This window comes from Kogia breviceps, chromosome 3, assembly GCF_026419965.1.
Source record: "Kogia breviceps isolate mKogBre1 chromosome 3, mKogBre1 haplotype 1, whole genome shotgun sequence".
Lineage (NCBI taxonomy): Eukaryota > Metazoa > Chordata > Mammalia > Artiodactyla > Physeteridae > Kogia > Kogia breviceps.
The window spans coordinates 173,044,636-173,066,215 of record NC_081312.1 but is presented as its reverse complement, the minus strand read 5'-3'; the positions used below and the strand labels follow the sequence as shown (position 1 = coordinate 173,066,215).

Here is a 21,580-nt window from a genome sequence, read left to right as displayed (position 1 = left end):
AACTGCATGCCTCTACAGCTTTCTAACTGCTTTCCCCTTCATACAGATCATCTCATTTGATCTTGACCATCCCTGTTTGGTACACAGGGAAAATTCTATTATCTCCATCGGACAGATGAGAAGTTTGAGAGTCTGAAAAGTTAAATGACTCTCTAATGATCAAATGAGTGACAGAAGTCACGGTTACTGATTACAAGTATGTGTCATTTAGGAAAGGTACCTGAGAGCAGCATATATTAGCATCTATCTACAATTATCAAAGTAATATTCAAGCTTAATTACTCACTGTTATATGTTAAATGGTGTCCCCCAAAAGATGTGAAAGTCCTAATTCCATTCCCTGTGACTGTGACCTTATTAGGAAGTAGGGTCTGTGCTGATGATCAAGTGAAAATGAAGTCATGAGGGTGGGCCCCCATCTAGTAATACTGTTGTAATAAAAAGGGGAAATGTAGACACAGAGACAGACATGCATAGAGGGGGAGACAGTGCAAAGACAGAAGGAGAGTACCACCTACGAGCCAAGTAGTGCCTGAAGCTACCGGAAGCTAGGTGAGAGTCACGGAACAGATGATTCTCCTTCAAGGACCTCAAAAGGAACTAGCCCTACTGACACCTTGATCTCAGATCTCTAGCCTCCAAAACTGTGAGACAATAAACGTCTGCTGTTTACACCACCCAGTCTGTGGCAGCCTGTTATGCAGTCCTGGGAGACAAAAAGGCTCGTTAAACATTTGACTTAGTTGCCCTGGCACCACGGTGGTCTCTCCAGATGCTCTCAGGGAAGAGAACGTGATGACCACTGTGAATGTGATTAGGGTGTCTGGAAGAACCTAATAACCTACCATTTTCATTTCCAAGTGTGTGGTCTCTGGGAGGTCTTAGGCTTTGAGGAGAGCCAACCCCCAAAACCCAATCAAAGTTTTCGGCCAAAGTGTTTTGCCAACCACACCAGCCCTTTTCAAAAGTACAGGAGCCACCGCAGTCATTTTCATCAGTAGAATCTCCACAGTCGTCTACAAAATTACAGCTTTGCTCTGGTTTATAACATTTGCCATTCTGACATTCCCGATAACCATATGGACAGTAACCTAAAAAAGAGAAGACAAACAAAGAAAGGATGAGGAAACACTCCTAACACATTAGTGAGGTTAAAAGATAGTAAGAGTGGATTCCCTTTAACAGGTAAAGAAACATGGTGTCCTTAGGAGTTTGGGGTGTCTGACCCCTACCTTTCTCTCTCCTAATCCCCTCTAGGTTCTGGTCTATAGATCACTCACAAGCATCATTCAAAATGAAAAAAAAAAAAAAAATTAAGCATCAATTTATTGATCTAGGAAAGTACCCCAATCCTCCTCAGATACAGCACTTCCTGTAAGCTATACTCAAAAAATATAAAAGCCAAAGTGAGGCTTTCCATTTTTTATCCTGAAACAAAATCTTTAGGGTAATAAGAGTTTATATATTACAGGGTATTTGAAAGTACATTCCATCAGCATCCTTGCACTCCAGCATTTATCAGAAGCCAAACATATATACTTCCTCAGAAGCAGGGACATGAATATACAAGTAATATCCAACTTTCCAACAGACTTTTTTTCTCCAAAACACTTATTTATTCGTCAGTTGTTTGGAATTTTAGGAGCAATTTCCCGACAAAGCAATGTCAACCATAAAGACCTTTCCACAGAGTTTAAGATAAGAAGCAATGCTTTTGAACAATTGAGTTCGAACTGATTTTGATACTTATCAGTTATGCGACTTGGATCATACACTTGATGAGCTTTAGTGTCTCTATCTAAAGAGAAAGAAAAATAGTAAAAACTAGAGAAGTTAATTAAGCTAATTAGAGAGCCTTGTTTATATCACCAGTGCCTGGCCCTTCATAGGCAATCAGTAAATATGAGTTAAATAAATGAATGAGTGAAAGTGTTTTGGAAATGATAAACCAGTTCAATATGCACAGTCAAGGTACCGTTATTGTCCTGCTCCAATATTACAATAGAACATAACCACCATGGGTGACAATATTTTAGCAGGAAAAGTTGTTCCGAGTTCCAGCTTGGGACATCAGCTTCACATTTGCTTTGTGACACTATAGTATCTGAAAGTTTTCTCCTTCCCATCTTCCTTGTCTAGGGGAGCTGGTAATACCACTTTCTACTTCATTTTTAGATGGTAGCTTCCATGGCCTGAGGCAGAGTGTCTGAAGATTTAGGATTGGTATGCATTAGAGGTAGGAAGTGATTCAGGGATTTAATGGAAGGTGTTCTGGGAATTGGAAACTCCTGCTGATAAAATCTCATAGAAAAGCTTTTATGTTCTGGATCGGTCTCACATTTTAGAAAATAGATGGCTAAGAGAGAAGAAGTGGCAGGAGAGGAATGGAAGGCCATGTAGAAACCACTGGGGAGGAGTCTGGTGTTCTGAAGCCTCCTAGCCATTTTGTGTGCTAAACTCTTCTTGGACTGTACACTCAAGATTGCTTAACTAAATGGCCTTTACACTTGCAAAGCCTTTGAAAATAAGCTTCAGCCATGCATTCTGTCTCTAACAAAACTTTCTTGTCTGGGTTAATTGCTACCATTTTCTTTTCTTGCAGTGTGGGATTAAACTATTTATATTTAGGTGCCCAGTTCAGCTAGCAGATTGGAGGTTAAGACAAAATACCTTTGATGTTTCAATTACAGAGCTTAACTCAGAATTGTAACATTAAAGCATTTTTGAGCTTTAATGGAAATGGAGATCACTTACATTAACGCTCTCATTTATAGATGAGAAAACTGAGGATTATAGATGTTAAATGACTTGCTGATTTTTCAAGAGCAGAAATGCAATTGGGACCCAGGTCTGTTGTCTTTATTTTTTAAAAATCCATTGACTTGAAGAGCAGTGATAGGTCAACTATCGCAAACACAAGACCACCGAGGGACAGAAACGGTGGTGTTGACTACTAGATGCAGTATCTCTCATGGATCTGTTGAGAACCTGAGAAATTACTAGATCATTTGATGTTATACAATTGATATTTGTATTGATGCTGTCAATTCCAATTTGTTTGGGGAGTAAAAACAAATTTACTGGTTTTAAACATGCTTTTCTCCAAAGCCAGTGAATCAAGCTAATATCTAATTCTTTTAAAACACACAAGAAAATAATTTGGAGATGTTTCTAAATGGAAACATAGAGCCCAATATATTCCACAATCAATATAGCTAGTATTTTAAGATAATCACAGTGATTAAGTTTTATCTATCTAAAACATAAATACCTGTATAATTTAAAAATACAGTAATTTGAATATTACCCAAGATTAATTTTGAACAGAAAGCCCTCTATGTTAATAAAGAAAATTTCACGTTATAATACATTCTATTCATAAAATAACAAAAAACATTTTTTGGTAAACATCAAGGGAAGTTATCAACTAATGTTATTTACCTATTTCTAAATTATTTTCCATGCCTGTTGTTTTGTCTAAAGAAATCAGCTACTTGAAAGTAGGGTGTATACCTTTAAATGATTCTGATATTAAGGCTCTTATGAAACTGTGTTCATTTTTACAGAAAAAAATATTGTTTAAATTAGGCAGTGACCCTGTTGATAGGCAGTTTAATTTTGTAAGAAAGAACAAATTATAAAAGTTAAAAACCTCCCATGTAAACCTTAGAGACATCTGAAACTTAATATGCTTAAATTCAAACTCTGATTCTTCCCCTCCAAACTTTCTCACTGAACAGTCTTTCTCATCTGTATTAATGGCAACTCCAGTTATTCACAGAAAAAATATCTTGTAAGGAGCTCTGTATGGTAGAGTCTGACTCCATTTTTTTTTTTTTAACATCTTTATTGGAGTATAATTGCTTTACAATGGTGTGTTAGTTTCTGCTTTACAACAAAGTGATTCAGTTATACATATACATATGTTCCCATATCTCTTCCCTCTTGTGCCTCCCTCCCTCCCACCCCTCTAGGTGGTCACACAGCACCGAGCTGATCTCCCTGTGCTATACGGCTGCTTCCCACTAGCTATCTATTCTATGTCTGGTAGTGTATATACGTCCATGCCACTGTCTCACTTTGGCCCAGCTTACCCTTCCCCCTCCCCATAACCTCAAGTCCATGCTCTAGTAGGTCTGTGTTTTATTCCCATTGTACCCCTATTCTCTTCATGATATTTTTTTTCTTAGATTCCATATATATGTTTTAGCATACGGTATTTGTTTTTTCTCCTTCTGACTGAGTCATGTACCAAAATGTTCATTGCAGCTCTATTTACAATATCCAGGACATGGAAGCAACCTAAGTGTCCATCAACAGATGAATGGATAAAGAAGATGTGGCACATATATACAATGGAATATTACTCAGCCATAAAAAGAAATGAAACTGAGTTATTTGTAGTGAGGTGGATGGACCTGACTCCACTTTTTGATGTATGACCTGATTGCTGAGAGCCTTCCCATTGTGCCCACATCTGGGAGAGCTGGTAAGAAAATCCAGGTGCTCCCCCTGTTGGTAGAAGATTCATACTACGCAAGCCTCTACCTGTGCACTGGAATCCTCAGCCAGGTCCTACCACCTAACCACCATAAAACTCTATCCCAGTTTTCTTTCTTTGCTCTCTAAAACTACTTTTGGACATGCCTAGGAGCTACCTTTATGTCCTAGAAAGCCTCATTATGTGAGTAACAGACATTTTCAAACCATCTTGGTGTGTATGTGGTGTCATCAGTCTTGATATCTGAACCAAATTTTGGATGACGGACCATCTTGTAGTTGAGGATGGCCCCAAGTTCTAGGAGCTGTAGTAATAATATATACAACATTTTATCTCATAACTCACATGTAATCTTTCAGTGAATTCTGTCAACTGTCAATCCTACCATTAGAATATATCTCATTACATCTACTGTTACTATCTTGGCTCAAGCCACTAACATTTTTTTGTGATTGTATTGCAGTGCTTTCCTTCCTGATCTCTGCACCCTACCTTTGCCCTGTATGGTCCATTAAACAATAAAGAACCATGCTGAGATTAACAGATATAAACTATTATATATAGGATGGATAAAAAACAAAGCCCCATTGTATAGCACAGGGAACTATATTCAATAACCTATGATAAACCATAATGGAAAAGAATATAAAAAAGAATGTGTGTGTGTGTGTGTGTGTGTATATATATATATATATATATATATATACACACACATAACTGAATCACTTTGCTGTACAGCAGAAATTAACACATTATGCAACTATACTTCAATAAAAATATTACAAATATTTACAAAAATATTTACATGGTGATATTTTAAATAAATTGAAAGTTACTTCTCTGCCCCAAACTCTATGTTATTTAAATACTATTCCCCATTACAAGGAACTAGGTCTTCTTGGGAAAATGGTCTGTTTGGGGCTAAGGAAAAGAAAGTCCAATATGAGCCTGGGAATTCTTGTGTGTGTGTGCCAAAAATTAATGAAGTTCTCCAAAAATTACATCATTATGATGAAAGGTTGAACTACTGGTCAAATCAGAAATAATTTCAGCATCAAAATAAGTAATGAGAGGACTTTGGCTCTTAGCACATGTAGTAAGAAAGAGTAAGAAGGTATGAAATTATCCTCCAACCATAAACAACTAGAAACCTGGGAAAAATCTATGAAACAAGTGTTCGCAGACACTGCACAACAGAAAGCACAGGATTGTGATCTCTTAGAGAAAGGGAAAAAAAGGCAAATCCTATATAGGATCATGCCAGACTTCTTCTTGGAGGAACTTTCTAGACTGTAGCTCCAAAATGGTCAGCCCAGCAGAAAGTGAGGTTGCAGTGAGTTGAGAAGACAGAGTCTCAGACAGTTAGAATTTGCAAGGCAGAGTGGCGGAGAAACAGGAGGTATGTAGCTAAGGAGATCCAGAGATATGCTTAAGGCTTTGCTGAATTCTAATTTTCATGTTTGCAGGGTAAAATCCACAAAGAGAGACTGACAACAACTTCTAAGAAAACAATAACTAGGAGATATAAGCTGAAAAATTACCAGAATTTACAGAAGACCAGATATCTTTGAGTTACTGCCAGCCAGAGTGGAGAGTCCTTGGCAAATAAACAGGGCATTCAGTAGGAAATCCAGAAAGGGTACAATTTAGTAACAAGCAAAGAGACTCTAGCAGGAAGTAGTCTCTAGACCATGGATTGGAACTGTAGTCTCAGGACCAAATCTGGCCTACCACTTGTTTAAGTAAATAACATTTTATTGGGACTCAGCCATGCCCACTTGTTTATATATTGATATTATCTATGGTTATTTTCACATTGAAATGGTAGTTGAGTAGTTTCAGTCAGGACCACATGACCTGCACAGCTGAACATATTCACTCTCTGAACGTACTGTTCTCTTAACCTCAACTTGTTTTAATTAATTAATTAATTTATTGTTATTTTTAATATTTTTATTTTTTGATAAGAATACTTAAGTTCAACTCTCTTAGCAAGTTAATTTTAATTATACAACACAGTGTTATCAGCTATAGTCACCATGTTATATATTAGGTCCTTAGACCTTATTCATCTTTTTTTTCTTTTAATATTTATTTATTTATTTGGCTGCACTGAGTCTTAGTTGCAGCAGGCAGCCTCCTTAGTTGTGGCTCCAGGACTCCTTAGTTGCGACTCACCAGCTCCTTAGTTGCAACACGTGGGCTCCTTAGTTGTGGCATGCGAACTCTTAGTTGCATGCATGTGGGATCTAGATCCCTGACCAGGGATGGAACCCAGTTCCCTGACCAGGGATGGAAGCCGGGCCCCCTGCACTAGGAGCACAGAGTCTTATCCACTGCGCCACCAGGGAAGTCCCTCAACTTGTTTTTAAACTAGACTGCTTTAAAAAGAAGACTAAATAAAGTTTCCCTTAAGTTAAAAATAAAATTGACTATAAAAATTTGCTGACTTCTATCTTAAACCTGTCTTTACAAAAACTTAAAAATAAGACTTAAATGGACCAAACAGAACTGTAAGCAACTTAAGCGTCTCTAGAACAAAGTTCAATGCTTTTTAAAGGAATTTACCAAACTTCAGCACTTAGCAACATAGAATTCACCATGTCCAGCATCAAATTAAAAATTAAGAGCACATGAGGAAGTAGGAAAATGTGATCTAAAACCAGGAGAAAAATCAGTCAATAGAAGCAAATATAGATAAAACAGAGATGATGCAATTATCAAAGAGGTTAAAGCAGCTATCATAAATGAGCTCAATGTGTTCACCTACAATTCTATAAAATCTACAAAAAAGCTATTTGTACCAGCAAGTAAGTTTAGCAAGATTACATGTCATCAATATACAAAAATCAACTACATTTCCATATGCCAGAAATAAATAACTGGAATCTGAAATTTTTAAAAAATCCTTTAAAATGGCATCCCAAAACATGAAATTCTAGGGATAAATTTAACAAAATACATGCCTGGCCTTTACACTGATAACTACAAAATATTGATAGGAAAAGAGACCCTAAATAAATGGAGATACATAACAGTTTTATGGATTATAAAACTCAATATTGCTAAGAACTCAATTCTCTCCAAATTTAACTATACTTTCAATATAACCCAAATCAAAATTTCAGTAGGATTTTGTATAAATTAACAAAATGATTCTAAACTGTGTATGGAAATGCAAAGCACCTACATTAGCTAAAAAGTTGGCAGACTCACAGTAGCTGGTTTCTATATACACTATAAAGCTATAAAAATTAACACTGTATGGTACTGACTTATGTACAGACAGATTGGTTAGTGGATCTGGATGTACAGTTCAGAAATAGCCTCACAAATATATGATCAACTAATTTCCAAAAGAGCTGACAAGTCATTTTCACCCAAAAATGCATAAACTGAATCTAATTATGGGGAGAAATCAAAAAACACGAATTGAGGGATATTCTACAAAATAAAAGGCCTATACTTCTCAAAGATATCAAAAGACAAAGAAAGGCTGAGTAATTGTTATAGATTAAAGAAATCTAGAGATACAGAAAAACTAAATGTAATGCACAATCCTTGATTGGATCCTGAAAAAATTAGTCAATAGAAGCAAAAATAGATATGACAGAAATGCTGGAATTTTCAAAGAAGTTAAAGCAGTTACCACAGATGTGCTCAGTGTGTCATCTATGATTCAGGTAAAAAGCAAAAATTACATAAAGGATATCTTTGGGGCAATTGGTAAAGTCTGAATGAGGCCTATAAATTGGATAATAATATTGTATAAATATGAAATTTTCTGATTTAATCATTATACATTAAGTGACTGTCCTCTATTTTAGAAAACAGACTATGAATTATTTAGAGGTAAAAGGACATGATGATGTCTGCAATTTACTCTGAAATGACTCAGAAGAAAGTTTATATATAAAACGAATGGGCAAACTGATAATAATCTGTGAATCTGTATGTAGTATATGTTTGAGTTCTCTGTATAGTTCTTGTAATGTCTCTCAGTTGGAAACTACTACAACATTTTTTAAAATATTAAATTTTGAAAGTTAAAAAAGTAAAATCTTCCAGTGGCACCCCATCTCACTCTGAGTAAAAACCTCAATCCTTGAAGTGGCCCACACATACTGTGCAGTCTTGCCCCATCCTCTCTCTGGTCCCACTGCCCTCCAGCAAAGGCCTACAAGGCACACATCTATAGTTGAAAGTAAGTTGGGTTTATTACTCATTGTAGCGATGGAGAACAATACCCTCGGGAACCACAAGGCAGCTCAGTAAGAGAGTATTAGCAGTGACTTATTATAGGATTAGGGCTTTGGTTAGGTTATTTGGGGGAGGCTCCAAGAAAGTGGAGTTTTGCTTCAGATTGGGTGCTGTCAGGAAGCAGGTATCTTAATAATTCTTATATAACAAAGGGAAGACTAGAATAGGCTAAAGTTATAATTGGTTAGGAACAGGTTTCATTCATATGAGTAAAGATAGGGGAATGTTTGGTCACTCTTTTTGCTGAAACAATGTCCATGTTTTGTCTGTGTTCAAGCACAGTCACAGAGTGATCTTGTTTTCATCTTGCTCCATCATGGTACCAGAATGGCTTTGGCTGATGCTGAGACTCTGTGACATTGTTTACATTAAACAGGAGAAACACCAGCTCAGAGCAACCCCAAGGCCTAGCTGACAGTTCCAGGCCAGGTCCTGAATGTCAGGGGCTGCGTTTCTTCTTCTCACTTTGTAATTCTATTTATGTGGCAAGAGAGTTCAGTGGAGCAGCCAAGGCTTCTAGGTGGTAAGAGGATACAAATTAAAACCCTTCTGGTTATTGTCTTTGCAGTAGGTAAAACATGGCAGACCAGGTGCTTTGGGAGATGCTGAAACGTTTCAAAGGCCTTCCTATTTGTTAGTTTTTAAGCATCTTGATATTTTCTCAGAGTAACTTGCAGCAAAAACTTGAAAATACCAAGTTGCTGTGGGATCTCCTTTAATGTTAGCATGAAGGAGAGAATACGTGGAAAGAAATTCCATAAAATAGATCATGGTAGCCTTAAAGAATTGACAAAACAAAACAAAACAGGTAGAGGATTCATGATTTGCATTAAGAAAAAGAGGAAAACATGGAAGGAAGTCTAAACAGAAAAGAAGCCTCCAGGGTTTAAGGAGAAGGAACTAGCCTGATTGCAACTGACTGTGACTGCAGTATTGCTGAGGCTTTAGTTTAGAACCGCGGCATTCCATGCTTACATGTTTCCTGGGCAATGCTTACTAGCCATAGGCTCAGCCCTCAACTGGGAACAAACTGCCTATTAGCCAAAATATTGTGCCTGCAGCCTCCACCTTCTTCATTCCAAATAGTAGCAATCCAAACACTCAAAGAGCACTTTCTGTCTTGATCAGCGTGACAAAATTTATACTAACAAAGTTACCACTCATGTTCATTCAAAAGGATATTTTCAGAAAGAACAGTTTATTTCTCAACTTCCTAATTACTCATTTTTAATACTTTACGTTGAAGAAATGTTAGGCTGACATTACATGCTAACATTCACCTAATTCTATTAGAAGAGCACACAAATAAGAAATACAAAGGAACCTATAAAGATAAATATTTCTTAATAATTCTGACTTGGAGGAAATTTCTAATGTCTTGGTGGTGAACAATTTGCATACCTTGAGTTTTGAGTGTATCGTATTTAGTAAGGTAATGAGTTTAATCATTAAGCATCATCATTTTCTGAAGTCTTAAATTCAACTATCAGAGAAGGGACATGAAGACAGTCCAGTGGATTATTTTTGCTGTCAGGAAATGTAAACTATAATAATCCTTTGTTTTCTTTCAGTGTACCTAATAGAGGCTTTGCGTATTTACGGAGAATTATTTTTATGTAAGACATCGCAAATGGAGCTGCTGCCATAAGACGGAGCGAGAGCCACAAGTATAACCTAGGGCTAAATCTCAAGATAAAAATCACTTTAGGAAAATTATATTTTGTACTTTTATGCAGTCGAATTTTTCAATCCTTCCTTGAATGGTTTTTGACAAACCAACATTAAATAAAAATCTTCCATATGTTTTCTAGTGTTATATGATTACTATATGTTATATGATTCATTTTTTTAAAGATTTTAAACCTTTGATGCACCTGAAATTTACTTTGGCTACAAATGAACAACAAGATTTTTAAAGTGAAAAAGAGGAATGCATACACAGACACAACATACACATGTGCCGGTGTATTTATTGAATGTCTCTGGAAAGATACATAAGCAATAAACAATTCCTCTGGAATTAGAAACATAAAGACTGAAGTCAGAAGAAAATGATTTTTTAATCTATGCCCCTTTTTTTGTTACACCGTCTGTGTGTGTGTGTGTGTGTGTGTGTGTGTGTGTGTGTGTGTAATGAAATAAATATTTGTTTTACTTTAAAAAGAAATAGGCTAGAACAAAGGCCTGAACACGCCAGGGCCTTACCCCAGGTTAAAGAAAGGGTTGAAGTAGTAAAGTTATACTATAATTGGGAAATCCAAAGGCTGAAGCTCCTTTGAGGAGTGTTAACCTGAAATGAGTGGCAAGAATGTTGACAATTTTCTGGACACCACGGTTTACGGGAAGTGGAAGACTGAATCCTCCACTCCAGATGGCTATGGAAGAAATGTTGAAATTAAGGGAGAACCAAATTTCAGTTTTCAAAAGGAGATATAAGGAATGAAACGTCCTGTGAAAATATCTAAGATCTATACTAAATATAGGGTAGTTTATGAGTTGCAAAAGGTAGAGCAAAAAGGGAAAGTGAGTAGTGATAAAAAGAGAACCCGGGAGAAATCCTGTAGTCCCCCTTGATCCTTGTTTCTCCCTCATTTCCCATATTCAACCAGTCACTAACAGTTTCTCGTTACCTTCTAAATATTCTTAACTCATCCACTTCTCTCAAGGGATGCTCATCTCTCTCCTTGACTAATGAAATAGCTTCCTAATTGATTGCATCTATTCTGGTCCTCCTGAAATTCATATCCCACGTCGCAAGTCCAGTGATGTTTTCAAAATGCAAATTGGATCACACCCTGCTTGAAAGCTTTTCATGGGTACCTGTCAGAGTTAGGGAAAAGACCAAATTTGCTAAGGTGATGGAGAATCAACTCAAAGTCTCTTTGCTACTCACCTTTCCAGCCTTCTCTCTGATCATGCTCTCCCCCTAAACTCCCCACCACAAACCTACTGGCCTTTTCCCAGCCCCACCAGCCACAGACACTTTATACATGCTGGACCACCTGCCTCTGGAACTCTCCCTTTGAAAATCTTGCAGATTTCAGCTCAATCTCTACTTCCTGCAGGAAGTCTTGATTGTTCAAATCCCTCTACTATAACCTCTTAGCATAACAGGCAGCTCTTCTTCAAAAGATTTTAATAACATCGTGTTGTACTTGTCTGCATGGTTATTTGCTTTATGACTCTTTTCACTGCTAGTCAGTAGGGTCCACAGGGGATAGAAACTGGCACGTATTTCAAAGGACTCACTACACATTTGCTGGCTGAACAAAAAAATGAATGAGTGAGTATGAACGAACTGAATAAAGCAAGGAGGAGGGCATATAGTGAGTGAGTGAGAGCCTCCTAGGAGATGGTTGACTGGAAGATGAGTTGATATTCTGTTTGTTGGACAAGGATGACAGGGATAGGGCAGTGTTTGGATTGATGAACTTTGAGATACCAAGACTGAGGCTATTATACAGAGTCAATCACCTTGGACCTATTTGTTGTGATGAAAATAAACATTTCTGTTTTTTTTTTTTCCTTTTGTTTTGGAGAGTGACAGTGGCTATTCAGTTTGTTCAAAATATAATTTTTTAAGACTTTAAGCAAAGATTTACCTATTATGTCTATAGACAGAATTCATTATAGTCACAATCCCAATTTAATACTACCTTTATACAATTTGATCCTATAACAAAGCAATTTCCATTTGTAAACACTGCTGACCTGGTTAATAAAAATTCTATGTAATGCAACTGAGACAATTATCTAATTCAAAGGGGAAAATAAAACAGACCATCTAAGCTAAATTCTATTAATAGGAAGCAAAACAAATCCACAGTATTTGTGTGCCTAAATGCTACTCCCATTTGTGCAGTTTATTATGTTTGAATTTGTTTTGGTTTATGTATTTTTGACTTAGTATACATCATTCATAGTGAGTAGAGTGCAAAATCCTTTTAAAACAGGATTAAGATATAGGCTCCCTTTCCTTAAAATATGTGTCATCTAACTCGGGTAAAACTAGTTTTCAGTATTTGTGTGTGTGTACCTGTGTGCATGTGTATGTGTATATATGTTACATGTGTGTTGCACAATTCAGACATATTACATATGTACATGCGTGTATATTTTGTGTGTGTACATATGAAAGTATTACATACATGAATATGCATATATATTAAAATATGGTTAAAATGACTGAAGAACAATTTTAAGGTGAATGGTAAAATTAAACATAATGATAACTACTATTTATTAATCACCTCCTATATGCTGTGCTTTGTGCTAAGGATTTTATGAATATTATCTCTAATATTCATAACACTGTAAGAAATGTTATCTCCATTTTCAAATGTGGCAATTGAGGATAAGAAGGCTAAAGTACAATTTCCAATGTTATAAAATCAACCTTGCAATATATATATAACACATACATACATATAGTATGTGTCTGAAAAAATTTCCTACATTTATTAAAATTTATCACACATGTACAAAACAAAATCATACCATATTAATAACAGGTTGTAATGGCTAATGATCGAATGATCAAATATTTAATTCTGTCTGGCTCTGTGGTAGGTGTTTGCTGTGCATAAATCATGTAAGCATCAAAATCACCCCTCTGGTACATTGAACATCTATTACAGTGTTGGACTAGACAATGTATCTCATATTATCAAACACCTAATCCACTCCAATCCAATATGCTCCAGGGAAAGGCTAAAAGCCCTAATCTCAGATGTCCACTTGAGCCGTGAAGTTTGGTTGCTGTGTCACCAATGACTTTCAAGAGCATAATGGGAATAGTATGACTGTTCCGTTCCTTTGTGTGGGGATGATAAGAGAGAGAATATCCAAAGCCCCTTGTTTAACACTGAATGGGCAGCAACAATCATCAACATGGGAGCCCTGAGTGCACTGCTTCCAGATTCGCTGGAGAATCTTCCAATGAAATGTAAGAATAAACAAATCAAGGAGCTAAAATGGTTAGGATCACCAAATATTTCATCCGGCCAACGCCAGCCTCTTGTATTGAGGGCAAGTCATTTTGTCTGTTACTTTAAAGCCTGATGAGCTGATACGCGTGACAAAGAATGAATAAACAGAATCTCAGAGGTTGCTATAGCTACATTCTATTAGCATTTTAATATTTTATTTCTTTTCAGTAAGAATTGAAGTGGCCAAGTGGGTAAACTGATGGAACCGGAAGATAAAGAGAAACTAGTACAATGAATCTAGTTACAAGTTTACAACACAAAAATCATCCTGCAGAGTTATAATAATTGGGCTACAAGAGTAGCACTCTGAGAGTATTACAAAAGTGAGGCATAAGGAATTATAAAAAAATCAGTATCTGTAAGATTAAAGTCACACTATTTGCTTAGGAGAACCACAGCATTCCCTCACACGAGGTTGTAAAGAAATTTCTCTCATGGGTCTTCATTGTTGTAAAGTATATACATATTAAGAAAATAAAAAAGAAGAAGAAGTAAGCTAAAGCTAAGGAGCTAAGGGAATTAATCTTTATAACAAGCTTTCGCTAAGACCAAAAGTATCACAAGAGTCTTCATGCCATTGTTCCATTTATTCCTTTATACAATAAAGAATTAACAGTCACCTCCTCTGTGGCAGGCACAGGGAGTGTAGCAGTGAGGAAGACAGTGTTTGTCCTTATGGTGTTTCTCCTCCACTGGAGAAGAAAGACAATGGCGGAACACACATAGAGAGAGAATGATAGTAAACAGAGTGTGGGTGGAAGAGGGGGTGGTCCTTTGCAGCCATCTTTAAAGGAATAATACTTAAGTAGAGAACCTGAATAGAGTGAAGGAGAAAGCCATGCCAGTTGGCTGAGGGAATCACAAGTTCAGGGTCCCATGGTGGGAAAGAGCTTAGAGTCATGGAGGGTCATCAAGGCCATATGGCTAGATCCTAATGAGCATGGTTCTGAGCTGTGGGAGGGGATTTAGAGGGGGCCGGGAGGAGGGCTTTATGTTCACAGTAAGGACCTTGGCTTTACTCTGAGATGGGAAGCCACTGGCAGCTTTTGCCTATAATTAATACCACCCAGAAACAAATATAAAAAAAAAAAAATCCTTGACTGGCACATGGAAAGAGCAGCATGAATACCTAAAAGGAGAGCCATTAGGAGGCTGTTATAGTTAGGGATGAAGTAGGTTCAGACTAGCAGGAATAAGAGTATTAAATAAGTGGCGCCTGGAACATAATGAGTAATCAACACATGTGAGTTGTTCTGGGCATTAGAAGGGTAGCAGGGTTGATGGGGAAAACTGGCTGAAATCGAGAAATGTTTGAAAGACAGAGCCACAGAAATTTCTGATAGATTAAAGGTGTATAACCAGCATGGGAGAGGTCAAGAACTGCTTTTAGGTTTTTGGTATGAAAACCTGGCTGAATGATTTAAGCATTTAGTCACGTGGGGGTTCTGAGTAAAACCTGAGGCAGAATAAACTCCTATTCCATTATTATTTGCAAAAAAGGAGAAATTAATATCATACTAGATAACATAAATAGCTTCTTTTTATAGAACGTTAACAGGTAATATCTTATATTACCATCATCTCAATTCCCAGGGAGATTAGAGACCAGGATTCCTTTGTATAGATGAGAAAATTGAGCTTGAGGGAGGTGTAAATGGCTTCAAAGACTATAAATCCACTAAGACATATTATCACGGCATAGCACGCACTGGCAAATATTGACTATCTGCTGTTTTCAAGCGTTCTCTCTGGAGAATGATAATGCTGAATCTTCCTTGAAATTGACTGACAAGTAACCATATATATGATGTATTTAAAAAGAGAAAGGGGAAGAGTCATACATTGTGTGGGATAGGTTGAGAGATGGAATGAAGGCTGAAACAATTTAAGTAATGGAGCTAATCAAAGGTAAACAAATAATTTCCTCCTGAAGTTTTTGAAAAATACAAGAAAAAAACTTAAGTATCAGACAAAGAATCAATGGAAAAAAATCTAGATTTTTTTCAGGTTGTCTGCTGCAAAATCGAGAGGCAAAAAAATTTTGATGAATATATGTAAAGGCCAGATAGTTTTAGGACTATGAATTCCAGTTTTGGTGAGAGAAGGCTAATTGCTAATAGTTAACGAAGCACAGCAGCTAAAGTCACCACATTAAGGTCAATTCACAGACCTTAGTGATTCCAAGCCTGGTATTAATCACTTCCTTTAACTCTCCTGTACAAAATTTCCATTACTAAAATTGTTGTTCAAACTGACTTCATTTACAAGGCTGCTTTGAAATATAAATAAATGATTGTAAGATGTTTTGGAAGAAACGGATCACTACTTAAATAACTATATAAAACCAAATTTAGGTGAACACAGGCTTTGGTTAAAAAAATGAAAACACCGTTTAATAGTGATCACTTTCATTATCATAACTAAAATTAATTGAATGCCAACCAAAGCTGGACATTTTATACATATTATTCCTCATTCTCACAACATTGAAAAATAAATATTATCTTGATTTTACACCAATATTAATTAACTTGTGCAAATTCACATCACTGGTATGTGACAGAGCTGGGATTTAGACCCAAATGGATCTAACACTGAGGTGTGTGTTCTTTTTCATTATAGCTCATTGCATAAAATCCTAGGCCAAACAGAAAAACTAACAAATAACAAGAAGCAAAAGACGACATCTCTGTCCTAATAGAGTTTATAAATAACAACAGTGTACACAGTTAAACTAAAGGTTCACTGAGAATACAAATCAATATATGGTGGGAGAACTGAATGGCATAAGTGAATTCTATGAAAGATCAGTGACACCAGGAGACGTAGCACTGGGGTCACCAGCGATGGCTCCACAGAGGAGTGCAGTACTTAACAACCTTAAGAAGAAGAGTAGGATTCATGGAAGAAACATAGAGAACAGAAAATGCCTTTCCAGCAATCAGCAAGTGGTATGAATAATAAGAAGTATAATTCACAGCATGCTTGTGGATAAGAATTAAATCAACCTTGTGTGAGATCCAAACTAATATTTTTAATACCATTTTTAATTTACAAAGCACTTTCATATGTGTGTGTACCTGTAGAAGGGTATGTGCACGTACATGCACGTACACACGTGTATGACGGTACTTATTCTGCATCAAACCTTAAGAGCAATCATGTAGAGAGTAAACTAGTCAATACTGGAGCCAGAACTAAACATCTGTGTCCTCTCACTCCAAAATTCATGTATGGAATTAGCAGAGATATGATCATATAGGATTCTCAGCTGTCTGCTTGGTGCTCAAAACATTTCCTCACTCCTCTTCTTTAACGGGATTTAGTCTAAACTCCTGAGTACATCATTCAAAGACATTCACATGCCAGTCCTAGCCCATCTTCTAGCATCATTATTTCAAATCCTCACTATACCATCACCTTTTCATTCAACCAGATATCTGTCCATTCCTCCAAACACACATGGACCTTTATGTCCCTGAGTCCTTGATCATGTTCTTCCTAGTTTTAAGTATATATCTCTCTCTCTATTAAAAGGCTACTATTCCATTAGATCAAACTAATCCCACTTTACCTGATCCCTCATTCTTTAGGAAAAAAATATAAAGAAAGAAACTGGGTGTGGTAGTCTAAACAATGACTCATCATAATGTTCCTGCCCAAATCTCTAGTACCTGTGAATATGTTACTTTGTGTGTGTGTGTGGGGGGGGGGGTAGGGGTAGGGGGGAGATGTGATTCTGGCAAATGTGATTAAAGGTAAGGATCTTGGGATGGGAATATTATCCTGGATTATCCAGGTGGGCCTGATCAGATCACATAAGTCCTTAAAAGCAAAAGAGGAAGGCAGAAGAGTGAAGTACAAAAACTGAACAAGAGGCAGAAAAGAGTCAAATTATGAGAGGGACTTGACCCACTATTACCAGCTTTGAAGATGCAGCAAGAGGGCCACTAGCCAAGGAATGCGGGTGGCCTCTAAAAGCTGGGTATGACCTGCAGCTGATAGCCAGCTAGGAAATGGGGGACCTCAGCCCTACAACCACGAGGAACTGAATTCCACCAAAGACCTGAATGAGCGAAGAGGCAGATTCTCTCCTAGAGTCTCTGGCAGGAGTACATCCCTAAAGACACTGTGATTTTTCACTCAGTGGGACCCTTGCCAGACTCCTGACCTAAAGAGCTGTAAGATAATAAATTTGTTTTCTTTTAAAGCCACTAAACTTGTGGTATTTTGTTATGGCAACCACATAAAACGAATACAGTGGGACATGGATGTTGTAATTAGGCAAATTTGAGTCTGAATCTCACTTTTATTCATACGCTTTTGGGTAAGTCATGTTTTCATTGAGTTATATCATTTGTAAAAGGAAGATAATCTTACACACACACACAAAAAATGCATCTAAAGTGCCAGACAGTGCCCTGGTACACCATACATGGCAGACTATCAACAGATGATGGCTGTTATCATTATTACTATCACTTTATTATTTATTTATTTTGGGGTGACCCTTATAACACTGATGTTTATCATAATACTATAGCACATAGTAGGATTTTTAAAAGTCATTATTCATTTACAAGGATGCCTCTTCTACTAGACCCTAAGCTCCTTAGAGAAGAGCAAGAGGCTTATGATATTTATCTTTGCCTAGATATTTATCTAGAGCCTAGAACACTTTCACATATACACTGTCCACTCAATAAACATATGTTGAATAGAACCAAAGTGGAATACCCATCTAAGAAGTCTGAACTTTAACTTTTAGCATAGGAAACCTATTGAGTAATTCTCAGCAGAGAGTGATGTGGTCAGAGTATTGTTCTAAAAAGTTTAATCTTTTTAAACTGACCGATGAATTGAAATTGGCAGTGACTGGAGGCAGTGAGACTAGTTAGGTTTCAATTAGTTAGTCTCTTTCATTTGATACTTAACATATTAGGAAGCTGACACAGAGACGTGAAGGGACTTACTTACGGCTCTAGTTTTGACTCTGAGCTGACAAAGGGCTAAAACTCATTAAAAAAAAGTTCAAGCCCAATATTCTTCCCACTATATAGCATTGCTACTTGTGGTTCAGAGTCTGATGGTGTACTTTAATGCAGAATCCTAAAAAGCACCTGCCACACAGTACCCACTTTTCAAAGTATGATGGGGAATTAACCAGGGAGAGCCTCCCCTGGTCCAGCTTAATTTCCAAGGAAGCACCAATTCAGAGGACTGAAACTGGACACAAAATCATGTAAAGCTATTCCTGTGAGAATATGCCTACAGAAGTTTCTGGTTACATTAGGTCTCATAAGACTAATAATATTAGGAATAATGAAGAACCAAGTATAATAATAATTACTGGAGGCAGAATTATAAATAGAGATCATTTAGCCTAATAGGATTCTTTGAATCAAAGGGAACTGTTGTGGACCTTAGGATGGTTTTTAGAACAACCAAACCAGGATGCAAATAAACTAGATTATATGTTTCAAATACACTGAGGCAAAATATAAAATAAAACTATTCTTTAAAAATTTTAAGATTAAGTTTAAATTCAGCTATAATAAATGATAAATTCTTTTAAAATATATATCTTGAATTGGGGTCCAATTCACATTGGACCTGGCAGGAAACGTACAATTTAAGCTATGATCCCTGCCTCTATGAGCGTAAAGTCTTCCTAGTAGAATAAGACACTCATACACGAAACGTAAAATAAACAATAAAGACTTGTTTGCCTATATCTGGTCCAAGGCAAGAGTCTTTTAGAGTAGTTATTGGGGCTGGATGGCTGCTGCCACCCAGTGGACATTATCAGCTTTCAGTTTGGCCAAGCCACTGATAAACCAAGTCCACGCATATGTGAGAAATTCCTGGAAGGACTACCAGGGTGCCAAGGTAGTCAAGGCTTCCTCTGTTATTGATCGAGGGGGAGCTAAAGGTTCTAAAGATGTGTCTGTGACACTTTTACCTAAGGAAGACACAACCGCAGAACCAGATGGTGGTGTCTCTTGAGTATACCATCTCCATCTCATAAGAGAAGACGGATGAAATTTTCCAACTCCATGGTTAGCAGCTGAATGGCCCCCCAAGCCAGTATGGGAATATTTGGACACAGTGTTACCTGGGAATCCTTTGAAAGGTACTTGGTCTGCAAAAGTTCCCGTCAGCAGGCCGGTGTCTATTTCTTGAATGAATGTATTGGGTAGACCTACGGAGAGGCACTGAGTCCAGTACCTAAAGGGAACCTCCAGGCAGAAGCTGCCTCCAATTGCCAGAGGCTGAAATCAGTTTAGTTATCAGTAACAGACACCTGTAGTTCAGAGGGGGCCCTGGGGAATTTAGGCCCCAAAAGGAATGATACTGGGACAGCCTGTTGCACTGTCTCTAGCACTGTGTGCTGCTCAAGACCCCAGCTAAAAAGTTGGCACATTTTCGGGTCAACTTGTACAAAATCCTTAGATGAGGCAAACATTGTTTCTAATACCCAAACAGTCGATTTGGTGCTGGACTTCCTTTTTGCTGGTAGAGGGGGACACAGGGCAAGTACATTTATTCTTTCCCATCTTAGAGATCAGTCTCTGAGTCTCAGCTTGTATTGTTTCTCAGAATTTGACCTGTATGTCAAGAATTGTGAAGGGTCTGAGATTTTATCTGAATTGCAAGCTAATAAGTTAGCCTGTCATTGTTTTAGTGGATGCTACTTATTAGAAAACAGAAGACTCCTGGATCAGAGATGGACAGTTTATCATTCACAGTAAGAGAAGGAGCCAGAGTACCATCACTTTTGCATGTGTTAGTTCTGAGTCTCAATTTCCACAGGATGATGTGAAGAATATACAGCACTTGCACAAGTAAAGGGCTGCATTACAAGAGAGGAACTCTGAGCATAAAGAACCTGAATCTTGATAATGGGCAGTAAGCATGCCTGCCCTTTGCTTCAGAAAGAGAAACTCGACATTCCAAGGCTTTTAGCAAACCTGAACTTTGCTCTGGGGGGAGACAATGCTTGTATCTTCCAAGGCTGTTTATTATACAAACATCCATATAAAGATGGCTCAAAACAAAGAACAGAAATGTGCAGAAATGCAAGACATCCATGGAAAATTGTCTCCCAACATTGGGTGATTGGTCCCTAATATTTCACCAGTACTAATGAGTCATTTCTGGGGTCTCATGTGAGTTAGTATCCACTCTAAAGCCATTGTCATTTATTCTTTTTGAGGCCTATCATCATCATATCATCTATATAACAGAGCCAATTAACGTGTAAGGGAGAGGGCTGTTTGTTCTATGTCTCAGTCCATCCACTGGTGAATTCAAACACTCTTGTTGCTTGCCTGTTTCACTTAAAATAAAATAGGTGAATTCAAACTCTGTTAGCATATTAATTATGTTTTGGAGGCCTAACCAGGTGATGTCAAATTGATCTTGATCTGGTACCAAAGGGATGAAGTCAAAGGCATGAGCAGTGGCCCTGGTGGCATAACAGATACTGTCAGCTGTACATTTGCTTCAGTTATAGTCACAAGGTCTGAAAAGCTAGCGCTACCTTAGCCACACTAAATTCAACTGGTAACAGTCAACAGTACACTTTTCACTGGGCACACAGGGTTGATATTTTGAGATACTGCATCTTTCAGCAAAGGAGCTCTGCTGTCTTGAAGTCATTGATGAAAGCTGTGGTCTCCTTTTCTCCCCCTGGAATGCTGTATTGTTTTTAATACAACATGGGAAGCCTATCTGGTGGTCTGTTAGGCACTGGTCCCACTACTGCCTCCCAACAAGATGCTCTTTGCAGTCAGCTAAGTCCCACCTGGACTTGATGAGCACTCACAGG

At 37.4% G+C, this 21,580-nt stretch overlaps 1 protein-coding gene across 1 annotated transcript in view; it reads right to left on the bottom strand.

The window, feature by feature from the left end:
* MALRD1 (MAM and LDL receptor class A domain containing 1) overlaps nucleotides 1–21,580 on the bottom strand; it is a 628,554-nt gene that overhangs the window by 272,650 nt on the left and 334,324 nt on the right. Inside the window, exon 27 of the mRNA XM_059059255.2 lies at nucleotides 846–1,091. Within this exon, the coding sequence (XP_058915238.1) occupies nucleotides 846–1,091 (246 nt within the window). The remainder of the gene's footprint in view (nucleotides 1–845; nucleotides 1,092–21,580) is intronic.